An 11,535-nucleotide genomic window follows, 5' to 3' on the forward strand; every position below is an offset into this window, starting at 1 on the left:
TCACCCACCCCCATACCTTCTTAAATGGCTGCCAAGATGAAATACAAAATGCTCTATTTGGCATTCAAAATCCTTCATAACCTAGCATACTACTATCTTATTGGTTCTCTCTCTCTCTCTCTCTCTCTCTCTCTCTCTCTCTCTCTCTCGCTGAGGCAATTGGAATTAAGTGACTTGCCCAAGGTCACACAGCTATGCAGTGTTAAGACTACAGATTAGAACTCAGGTCCTCCTGACTTCAGGGCTGGTACTCTATCCACTGCACCACCTAGCTACCCCTACACCTTATTTCTCAGGCCATATTCTTCAATTTAGTACCGCTGATCTCTTGGCTGTTCCACCAACCAAATTCTCCATCTCCCAGTTGCAAACATTTTCTCTGGTTGTCCCCCATCTCTGGAAATCTGATGAGGTCCTGAGTAACTAGATGAGGCTGACAGAGAAAGACTGAAATATTGATGGAATGACTCCTTGAGGAAAGCAGGAAAGGGCACTGAGGGGGATCAGTTTAATCTTATAGTCCTCTGTGGAGGATGTGGGCAGCCCCACCTTGCTATGGATAGTCAGAAATCCGAGTTATTTATGCCAGATCCCTATAGATCTGTCCATGGCTCACGCCATCTTTGCTGAATCCCTTTTTAGGACACTCTGCCTTGTGGTATCTCTTCCCTTCACCCTCCCCCATGTCACAATGGTGTCTCCTCTCATCATCCCACCATCCCTCTTTCTTTTTCTTCTCTTTCTCCTTATAGCTAACTAACTCTTTAATCTCTTTTAGGATTTGACCTGTTAGTTAAGGGCACCTTAACTCCAACCTCATGGTGCATTCTCTTTCTCCTAGTTATTTATGAGTTCCACTAGGGAACTTAGCTTTTCCACTGTTAATTGTTACACGCTCTCCCAAATCTATTTCATATTTATCTTGACCAACATCTATTATATCTCTTCACTTTGTAACCTCTTCTCCTAAACAAACATCATTTGGTCAAAGAAAATGGCCACTGTGACTTCTTCGCATGACTGAACCCCAGGATTTGCTGCAAGAATTGCTCTCCAAAATCACATCACACCTACCACCCTCCCTGGCTTCCTTTTACGTCCCAACCACAATCTCATCTTTTACCGGAAGCCTTTCCCAGCCTTTTAACGCCTTCTCTCTGGTTACCTACTTGTTTTCTTGTGGTCTCCATTAGACTGTGAGCTTCTGGAGGGCGGGGCTTGCCTTTTGCCTCTTTTTCGTACCCCAGAATTTAGCCCAGTGACTCACTACACACGGGAGGAGCTTGTCTGACTGTGGTAAGCGTTGGGGGATACAAAGAAAACCAGCTCCTGCCCTCAAAGAGCTTGCAGTCTAATGGGACACCGTCATGCTGACAATCACTTATGAGCAAGGTATCGAATGTGAACCTTCCAAAAGTTGAAGGCAATGGGGAGCCCGAAGGCTGGAAAGAAACATTTTCAAGCGTTTGAGACTTTACAGACATTTGTGTGTTGCAACTGTTCATTACGACAGATCTCAGACCTTGTGGAAGTTAAGGGCCAGGTGCAGCATTCAATTTCTTGCCTTAAAGAATTGGCTTTTCAGCCGGGGCGTGGCTTCATTTCTCCCCCTGCCTCTAGGGTCAAAAGCATAACTAACGGCGCAGGCAAAAAGCGAAGCCTCTTCGTCGGCTCTTTTGTGGCTCTTAACAGCCGCCGTACGGAGGCGTATCCGGAAGTGGCCATTAGCGTATTTAAAGACTGGAGGCGTCAGCTCCCGGTCCAGGCCATCATGAAGCCCCCTGTAAGGCGGCGCGCGGCCCCGGCGCGGTACCGAGGGCTGGCCCCGACCGGGGTCCGCACGGCCACGCTCTGGACCGCCCGGGAGAAGCAGCAGCTGCTCCGTTTGCTGCAGGCACAAGACGTGGAGCGGGAACCAGCGGCTGCGGATCTGAGGCAGGGGCTGCCCCACCGGAGCGAGGCTGAGGTTCGGGGGCGGGGCCGGGGGAAAGAGGCGGGGCACAGCCCAGTTCAGAATGAGGCTGCGGTTTGGGGGCAGACCCGAGGGAAAAGAAATTGTGCGAGACTGGAGGGGGGCGGGGCTTAAGGAAAAGGAGAAGCAAGGATAGGCTCCGAAGAGAGCCTAAAGTAGGGGGCGGGGCTCGGGGGCGGAACAAAGTCAGAGCGAGGCCGTCGAGGCGGGGATGAAGGGAAAGGGGCGGGGATGAGTCGTGGGAGTGTGGCGGGTGGGCAGTGGCTAAGCGGAAGGCCAGTTCGTCCATCAGTCCGTATTTATTAAGTGCTGACCGTGTGCCAGGCACGGTGCCGACGAACGTGCTCTCGAGGGGTTCACGGCGCCTAGCTCCGTTTCCGGCGCCTATGTTGATTGTACGCAGGAACCTAATACAAAACAGGCTCTCCGCAAGATAAACAGGAGACACCTGACAGAGGACAGGCCCTGGAATTGGGGGCATGGGAAGGCTTCTTCTAGAAGGGGGATATTAGCAGGGACTTCTTTAAGCGAGGGAGGTCAGCAGTCCGAGGGGTGTGGAGATGCGGGACAACCAGAGAGAGTGCTCGGAGCTGAGAGCTGAAGGGTATTATTCGTGCAACAGCCAGGAGGCCTCCAGATGGAAGAATACTTGCCTGGAAGTAAAATGCAAGAAAAGTGGAAAAGGAGGGTGTCCAATAGGGCGTTTGGTCCTGGGAGCAGTAGGGAGCCAGCGGAGTTTACTGAGTAGGAACAGGGGTGATAATAATCAGATCTGGGCTTTCGTGGCTGAATGCAGGATGGGTTGGAGTAGGGAGAAGCTTGAAGCAGGTAGGATCTCCCAGCAGGCTGTTTGTTGTTCTAGCCCTGGTGGGAGGTAATGAGAATCTGTCAGAGAAGAGAAGGAAACACGCAAAGGTGAAATTGACAGGTCTTGGCAATTGACAGCTGATGTATGCCTATGGGGGGAGGGGTGACTCCTGGTTTGGGAGCCTAAGGGACTGGGGTAGCCCTCCAGGAATAGGTAGAAGGTGGAGAGGGTTTAAGGGAAAAGATAATTGTTTTGTGTTTCATATTTTCACTGGACATCTGCTTCAAGATATCTGAAAAGCAGATGGAGATATAAAGGTGAACATCAGCAGAGGCCAGGGGAGGTAGATTTGAGTATCTTCGGGTCAGAGAGGATAGTTAACTCCCCTGAAGCTGATGAGATCACCAGCTGAAGTAGTGTAGAGGGAGAAGAGCCCTGAGGGTCACCAGGCAGTAGGGAATGAGCCTAGAGAGGGAGAGATTGAAAATAAGGGACAGAGGAGGGATGACCGAGGGGGATAATCTGTTGGAGGTCGAAATGGGTTCCCCTTGAGAAGGGAGAGGTAGCCTTGGTAAGGAGTAAGACTGCCTTATCAGGTGAGACAGGGGAGAGAGGGACAGAAGGCTCCTGAGTGATAGATGAGGAAGAAGAAGAGGGAGCTCGTGATGAATGACCTCAGTTGGTTTTTTTTTTTTCTGTAATATATGAGGTGAAGTTCTCATTTGAAAGAGTTGGGGGAGGGAGAGCCATGGAAGGTTTTGAGGAGGAGGTATGAGAGGGTTTGGAAGATCTGCTGCTTGAGTGAATTGATAAGGGATGTACGGAAGCATTGCCTAGCAGCAGTGAAGGCTCATTGAGGTTGTGGATTTAGTCAGAATGATTGGGTGATTTTCTCCATCTTCATTTTGTAGTATATTGTAGTATGGAAAGTAGAGACTGGTGGGAGGGATCCAAGGCTGAGTTCTGACAGGGCATGATGGAGGAAATAATAAAAAGGTGTTGGATTCAGGAGAGAGCCACAATGTAGAATTGAATTGGTTTACCAAGGGTCAGGATGGAGAAAAAGAAGATAGAGTGGCCTATACAAGGGAGATGGCCTGGGAGACAATTGAAGGGTCAAGAAATTGGAGGTCATGGGGGGGGGGTAGGAGAGGGGGAAGGTTGGAAGCTGGGCTGAAGGGAAAAGGCAAAGTTCGAGGCTCAGGTAGGTTCAGGCCAGGATGAGAGGTGAGGCTGGAGGGAGGCAGAGGTTTCCTGGCAAAAGCTGAGTCGGGATGAAGAAAGTGGCAGCGTTCAGGTGGCCAAAATCAGTTTCACATGGGGAGGAGAATTCTGAAGGAGCTGAACTGACATGGGGAAGGGGGTCCCAGGTAAGCTTAGGAGGGGGAGCAGGGCTTCTGGGGCCAGCAGGAGGATGAAGTAAGGGGACTGAGCCCTAGCCTGAAAGCTTACACGGGGGCTGGGGCAGGGCCAGGGTTAGGACTCAGGTGAATTCTAGCTGAGGGCTTGGGGCTGAATTTAGGCCAACTAGAAAACAGTGGATGGAGTGCTGGACCTGGAATCAGGAAGACCTGAATTTGAATTCTGCCTCAGACAGGAACTAGTTCTAGAATCTTGGGCAAGTAACTTCATTGCTTTCAACCTCAGTTTCCTCAACTGTATAAGAAAATAATATCTTGCCACTCAAGGTTATGGTGAAAACCAAATAAGATAACAAGAAAAGCACTTTGCAAACTTTAGAACATTGTATAAATGTTGCCATTGTTATTATCATTATTAATCTCAGCTGAGCCTAGTTGGAGGCAGCAGAAGTTGGGATAGCTTGAGGCTAAGGTGGGAAAGGCCTGGTGGGGGGAGCCATAAAAGGGGTGTGCTTGGAAATGAGGCTTGGGGACACTGAGCTTGTGCTTCTTCTATGCCCAGAGTACTTGGTAAATCTGGACACCCTGCTCTTGATTTTGTCACATTGGGCCAGCCAGTTCCCTTTTTCTTGCTTCAATTTTTCCGTATTTAAAATGAACACATTTGACTTCATGATCTCCAGATCTCTCCAGAGAGAGAGCTGAGGGCAGGCTAATATATTGAAACCAGAGGGTCCCAGAAAATGATTGAGGTCAGCTTTGGGAGAAAAATGGATCCAGCACAAAGAAGATCCCTCCTTTTGGGAAGGAGAGGCCATCTCTTCTGTCTTCCTCGGGCAAGATAAGGTGAATGATCCTAGGGAAAAAAGATAATTGGGATTTTCTCTATTCAGTTCATTCAAATTCAACACAGTTATGACGCATCTTCTGAGTGCAAGTCCCTGGGGAAATTAGAGAGCCACAGCATTCTGGAGGTAAAAGACAGTTCAGAAAGCATTTGTTAAGTACCTACTATGTGCTGGGTTCTAAGGAAAGGCCTTACATTCTCCTGGAAGGGAGGGAGTTCATTCAGTAGTTACATAATCCAAGTCTCACCTGAAGAAGAAGGCTTGCCTAGCACCTGAGGTCCAGCTTCAAACCTTAAGGCAGAGAGACTCTCTGACCTCCTGAGGCACCTCTTTCCAGCCTTATAGCAAGCCTCCATTGGCCTCTGGGCATCCTTCACCTATTATTCCTCGTTCTGTCCTCTGGACCCAGACAGAACAGGGTCCAACTCTTCTTCAGGTTAAACATCCCTAATTCTTTCATGACCTTTTCCCAGCCCAACGAGCCCTTACCAAAATGTGGCCAGGCTTGGTACAACGCTCCAGAAGTGCTCTGACCAAGGCAGAGTACGGTGGGACCGTCCCCTCTTTGTTCTTGGAAGCTGTGCCTCTCTTAATGCACTTTAGGCTCTATTTTGGCTGCTTGGCTCAGTGAGTCAGCCAAACACCACGTCCTTCTCAGACAAGTTGCTGGCTTGCCATGCTTTGGAATGGAATGGAAGTGCTGGAAAAGCACTTAACTGTTAGCTGTGAGCCAAGCACTGTGCTAAGTGTTGGGGAGACAAATAAAACGCCAAGACAACCTGTTCTCATGGAACTCATGTCCTAATGAAGGGAGACAATCCCCAGGCCTGCCCCACCTGGTGAAGCTGAGCTTTTTAAACCCACATGGAAGAACCTTTATTTTACAGATTTCGAGTTGGAAAGGACACCACACACCAGTGGATCCAATCCCTTCCTTTGTTTTCTAGATAAGGAGAATAAAGCTAAAGAAGACAATGAGTTCTCTGTGGTGGTCTAGGCAGGAAATGGCAGAGCCAAGATCTGAAGGCCACATGCTTCTCCCCCAACATGACATGCTGCTTCATCCCTACCCGTTAAATTTTGTCCCAAGTGTTCCTGCATGTGGTGACCTTTTAGAATGTAGACATCCGCTTTATTTATTAGCGATACCTTCCAGATCTGTAGTGTTTACAAGATTGAAAAGCTTGCCAGTTATCGGTAAAAAATATTAATCAGCATGTAACCAAATAACAATCCTTGATGTACTCCACTGCAAACTCCCTTCCAACTTGATACCGATTCATTAAGGTTTACCCTTTAAGTCCAGTCATTCAGCTGGTTTTCCATCTATGCAATTGTAATAGCATATTAAACTACGATTCATGGCTTCATGTGGGATCTCATAACTGAATGTAGCAGTTGCAAAATTTTGATTTATTATCAGTAAATGTGATTTGTATACATGCTTTTTTTATTATTATAGCTTTTTATTATATGCATAGGTATATGCATATATATGGGTATAAATGAATGGGTAATTTTCAGCATTGACCCTTGCAAAACCTTCTGTTCCAACTTTCCCCTTCCTTCCCCCCCACTCCCTCCCCCAGATGGCAGATAGTCCCATACATGTTAAATATGTTAAATACAATACATGTTGTATATATGTTTTATATACCTACCAGGGTCACATAAAAATTTCTTGGGTGAAAAAAGATTACAAACAGAACAAGTTTAAAAAGCCCTGATCTAGCCCAGAAGTATCAAACTTCAGTTGAGAAGCGTTTATCTATGTTTTGTTTTGTTTTATTTATTTTGTTAATGTTAATATTCAGTTTTCTAAGTCAATATGCAGCCAGAGGGATCTTTATCTTTGAATTTTACACCAGTGATCTAGCCCACATCTCTCTCTCTCTTCCGTAAGACTAATATGAAACACTTCATCAGATGGGTTTTTGAAAATAGATGGATTTCTGCATATGAGTCAGAAACTTTCTAGAATGCTAATCCTGGAACTCAGAATCTCACGGGGGTTAAGGCTGAAACAAATAGCATACATCAGTGATATAACACGTATAGAAGAAGATGCAAACAAAGATATCTCTGAGTTTAAGGGACAGGACTCAACCTAGCAGGGGAAATCAAGGAAAGCCTCTTATAGAAGATGGGGTTTAATTTAGATTTTATCTGGAGCTTCTTTAGGGCAGGAGCTGTTTTTGCCTACCAGGGTTTGGCACATAGTTAGATGAGTTAATATGCGTTAAGTGCTTTGCCAGCCTTAAAGCACTATAAGTGCCAGTAATTATGATTATCGTGATTAATGGTGCAAGTTGCCTTGGATTTGGATTCATTGGGTGCTTGGGGGAAGAGTGTGAGCCCTCAGCCCTACTCCAAGCTAAGCACTCAAACTCAGGACATTAGCATCTTGATTCCTTCCCTAGTCCTTCTGCCTTTCTTCCTAGATCCAGGATTTCCTCCAGTCGTTGAAGCGTCGTGTGGCCCGGGAGGTGATTCAGCAGGAGCATCACTGCTGCCAGAAGGAACAGAGGTGTCCTAAGGCTGAGATTCCAGCCCCCATTGAGGTGAAGATGGGCTGAGAACACCAGAGAAGTCAAAACATGGGGGACAGGAGACCCATCAGGATGGGGCTTGAGATGAAAGACACAGTTTTATTGTCGAAGCACATGGAAGGAGAGGAGCTTTGAATCTGATCAAAGGGCTCAGCTTCTTATGACTCTGACACAGAGCCAGTCCTTTAGCCTCTTTGTGCCCCAGTTTCCTGATCTGTAAAAAGAGGGGATTGGACTAGATGCTTTAGGGGACCCCGTGATGCTGTGGCCCTTGTCTGGGTGTGAGAAGAGTCTGAGATATAAAAAGTGGAGCTGGGTGAGGAAAAAGGGAGACCAGGATAAGGCTGGCAGTGGCCTCATGTAATCAGATTATGATCCTGTGTTTAATTTTAGGTTTGGACAGATCTGGCTAAAAAGGTGACCAGCCAGTTGGAAGAAGCCATGACTACTGCCTTTTCCCAGGTATCAGGGGCCCTGGAATTCTTGCTCATTTCTGTTTTCCAGAAGCTGTGATTTCATAAGAGTGGGCACTGCCCTCGGTCTCTGTTAGCACTTGCTGTATTGTAGTTGATTGCCTTCTTGAGCTCCTACCCTCTCATGGCAGCTGTCTAGGGATAGGGCTCTGCTAAGCCTTAAGGGCAGATGCCCATAGCCTGCCCCAGACCAGATTTGGAGGCTTTCCATGTTGGTTGACTTACAGAGCCGCCTTCAAGGGCCCAAAGCCTCTGGAGTCAGGATAAGCCATCAGAAAAGGGTGGCAGAAAAGGGTCTTTCTAAGAAAGTACTGCCCATGTTCTGTTTTGGAGAAAAACTAGAGTAGGGGTTCTTAAACTAGGCTCAACAGATTCTCCCACCCCACCCTCCAAGGGTTCCACAAATAATTTTCAAGAGATTCTTTGAACTTTAATGAGAAAAAAAGTGCACCCTCCTCTGTAAACTCCATTGGCTCCTTATTACCCCTGGGATCAGATAGAATATCCAGTTTGGCTTTTCAGGCCCTGACCCTCTCCCTCCCTTGTCTTTGATCGGGGACACTAGTCTCTTGAACACGATCCTCCTTCTCTTCGATGGTTGTCCCCCATGCCTGGCATTCTGCTCCTGCCTCCTCTGGCTCCCCAGCTCCCACCTTCCACAGGAGGTCCTCCCTCTCCCCCCTTGATGCCAGTGCCTCCCCCTGCTGATTGCCCACAACCTGGGCCATCTGTAGCTTGTTTCTTCCCTGGCTGTGTGCACGCTGTCTTCCTCATTAGACTGTGAGCTCTTTGAGGGCAGGGGGGCTTGCTTGTTGTTTCTCTGTCTCCCCAGGATTTAACGCAGTCCCTGGCACATGACACCTAGTTACTAAATGCTTAAATAACTAGCTAACTTTATTTTCACTAGCTTCTAATTAATGACTTAAAACATGATTCTGAAAAGGGGTCTGTGGATGTCACTAAACTGCCAGAGGCCCATAAATACGAGAAAGAGTGAAGAGATCCCCTGGCATTGCACCTCCTGCAAGAGAGGGAGAACTTCAGATGCAAAAGGAGATGTCTAGTTTTTAGTCTGGCCAATGCGGGTTTTTGCTTGCTGGACCATGCATAACAGTGGGGTTTTTTTCCCTTTCACTGGTCTGGATGAGAAAGGCCTAGGAAGAGGAAATAAATATAATTTCTGGAAATAAAGGAGGTGGGAATCCAAAGAGCCCCTGACCCAGAGGAAGAAGGAATTCATGGTGAGGGGCTGCTCTGAGCTCTCCTGTCTCCTCCGGGTGTCAGGCCCCTGGCGGTGGGCCCTTTATGCCATGCCTCTGTTCTCTCTGTCCCTCCCAGATCCTGACCATTGCTGCCACAGAGCCCGTGAGTCTGCTCCACTCCATTCCCAAGAAGCTGACCCAAGCCAGTGAGAGACAGCTTCTCTGCCAAGAGTCTCACTCCCAGGGAGAAGCCCCACCTCAGGCCCCAGAGCCCACCCAGGAGACCAGTGGGGGAGACTCTGGGCCCTCGGGCACCCCGGACAAGACCGACTCCTCCAAATCTGGCCCGGCTGCACCCACCAATGGAAACCTCGTCATTGACTTTGAGAAGATCTATAAATATCTGTCGAGCATATCCCGGAGTGGCAAGGCACTTGAGCTTTCCCCAGGAGGTGAGTGGGGACAGGGATGATCGGGGAGGGTTGCTGCTTAGGCCACTGTTGAACCTGGAGTTACCATGTGACCCTGGATGAGTCATTAATCTCCTCCTGGGGCTGCTGGGAGAATTAAATGAGATCCTACCTGTAAAGTTCTTTGGAGTCCTTCAGGGGCTCTCACGTCATCACTATCAGCAGCCACTCATTCACGCTTCTTCTGCATCCCTAGAGTCCGCCGTCCTCCTCGATCTGCTCATGTCCCTGCCTGAAGAGCTCAGCCGCTTGCCCTGCGAAAAGCTGCAGGCCCACATGGCTGGTTCCTATAGGAAGCTGATGCGCCCTCAGCAGCCCTCAGATCCAAGCCACGGGGACCCCGGGAAAGGCCCCTCGGTGCCAGATGGTGAAGGTGGCACCTCCGGCAGCAGGGACCCCGGAAGCCTGGAGAGCCCCCCTGCCGAGAGTCCTGCTGCCTCTGGGCCAAGCCCGCCCTCAGCTCAGCACCAGCTGTGGCAGGACCTGGAGTTCTGTCCTCTGAACCCATTCCTGCTTCCCTTGGAGCTTCTGTCTCACAGGGCAGCTCCTGGGCAGTGAGTGCTGGCAGACCCTTTGCCAGGGGACCAGGCTGAGGGCTGGGGTGGGGAGGGGGCCGGGAGGAGTCTGTGTGACTGTGTGTGTATGTGTGGGGGCCTGTGTGTGATTAGAGTGAGAGGAGGAGAGAAAAAAGATATACTCCCAAGAAACAAAACTGTTTATTATTTCTGAAATTCCTTTGATATTTTATCCTAGGTTTCTGGACAGTTCTATGACTCTGGATTTATTTGAGCCCCTATTCTCAATATCTCTGAACAAATATCTAACAATTTGTGCTTGGTCAAAATGTAGAGAGATTTCAGAGTTCATAGAACAGGGAATCATTTGCTCTGTGGAACCCCAATCCTTCTCTGAGTTGTATATGTGTTTGGAAGAGATTTCAGGCAGATGAATCCTGGGAGTTCTGGAGCAGCCATGGTTGTTCTGGGAAAAGCACTTTTTAAACTTTTTAAAGTATGATTTAAATGTGATTTTTAAAAAATCATTTGCTTATTTAGCAAATACTTGAGTATCTGTAATGAGCACGAACATCTCTCTCTTTTCTCCCCTCTGCCTGGTGTGTGGGATATAGTTTAACATCCGAACACTCCAATATTTACCACTTCAGTGTTATCATTCCTTTGATTATCTTAGTTACATATTATAGTGAAGGTTGAGTTTTTGCCTCAACCTTCTGGTTTGGTTGCTGATGTTAAGTTTATTAATCTCAAAACTATATCTTAGTTTCAGAAAGAATATAAGGAAGGATCTGGATACTGGTTTTTATTTTTAAAATGTAAATTTAAAAACTAATGAAAACAAATAAATTACAAGTAACTAAAATTCCTCAGCATAATTTATGAGTGATTGGATAACCATTGTTAAGTCATTCATATTTTGCCATTTAATTTTTAAAATGAAACTGTTTTTGTCTAATTAATGCTAAGATGTGCTTTCTCAAAAATTAATTTCAGTAGTAGTTGACTCAAGTTCCCACCTTTGTTCCTTTGACAAGTCATTCCATGTTAACTGTGCTCGATAACTGTCAATACCAAATTAATTTTGCTTCAGTTAATACCCCAATTAAACAGGGAATTTTGAGACATTTAACCTAAAATCAGCCGGTTTCTTCTCTTCACAGAAGCATAAGCTTCTTTTACAATTCTGTTTTTGTTTTTTTCCATTCCTTCCCACTCTCAAGTTTCATCAAACAGAATATTGAATGGTATCATGACTGAAAAATGGGCCGTGGCTATATTCTCTTTTGCCTAAATACATGACGCAATAAACAATCTACAAAATGTTGATTCATTTC

The 11,535-nt window shown here is 47.2% G+C and overlaps 1 protein-coding gene across 1 annotated transcript; it reads left to right on the forward strand.

Annotated features, from left to right (window-relative positions):
* Positions 1-1,698: 1,698 nt before the first annotated feature.
* Positions 1,699-11,535, forward strand: SNAPC2 (small nuclear RNA activating complex polypeptide 2). Its single transcript, XM_023496915.2, has 5 exons — positions 1,699-1,966; positions 7,431-7,550; positions 7,932-8,000; positions 9,350-9,665; positions 9,880-11,535. The coding sequence occupies exons 1-5, from the start codon at positions 1,772-1,774 to the stop codon at positions 10,239-10,241; spliced, it is 1,062 nt and encodes a 353-aa protein (XP_023352683.1). The 5' UTR covers positions 1,699-1,771; the 3' UTR covers positions 10,242-11,535.

The sequence above is a fragment of the Sarcophilus harrisii genome, chromosome 1 (genome assembly GCF_902635505.1).
Source record: "Sarcophilus harrisii chromosome 1, mSarHar1.11, whole genome shotgun sequence".
NCBI lineage: Eukaryota > Metazoa > Chordata > Mammalia > Dasyuromorphia > Dasyuridae > Sarcophilus > Sarcophilus harrisii.

What these genes read in the sequence shown, in the direction of transcription:
- SNAPC2 (XM_023496915.2), top strand. Translation starts at nt 1,772, where the DNA reads ATGAAGCCCCCTGTAAGGCGGCGCGCGGCCCCGGCGCGGTACCGAGGG. An exon ending in CCCACCGGAGCGAGGCTGAG is followed by an intron (nt 1,967 to 7,430) that starts GTTCGGGGGCGG and finishes CTTTCTTCCTAG; the next exon opens with ATCCAGGATTTCCTCCAGTC. An exon ending in TGACTACTGCCTTTTCCCAG is followed by an intron (nt 8,001 to 9,349) that starts GTATCAGGGGCC and finishes TGTCCCTCCCAG; the next exon opens with ATCCTGACCATTGCTGCCAC.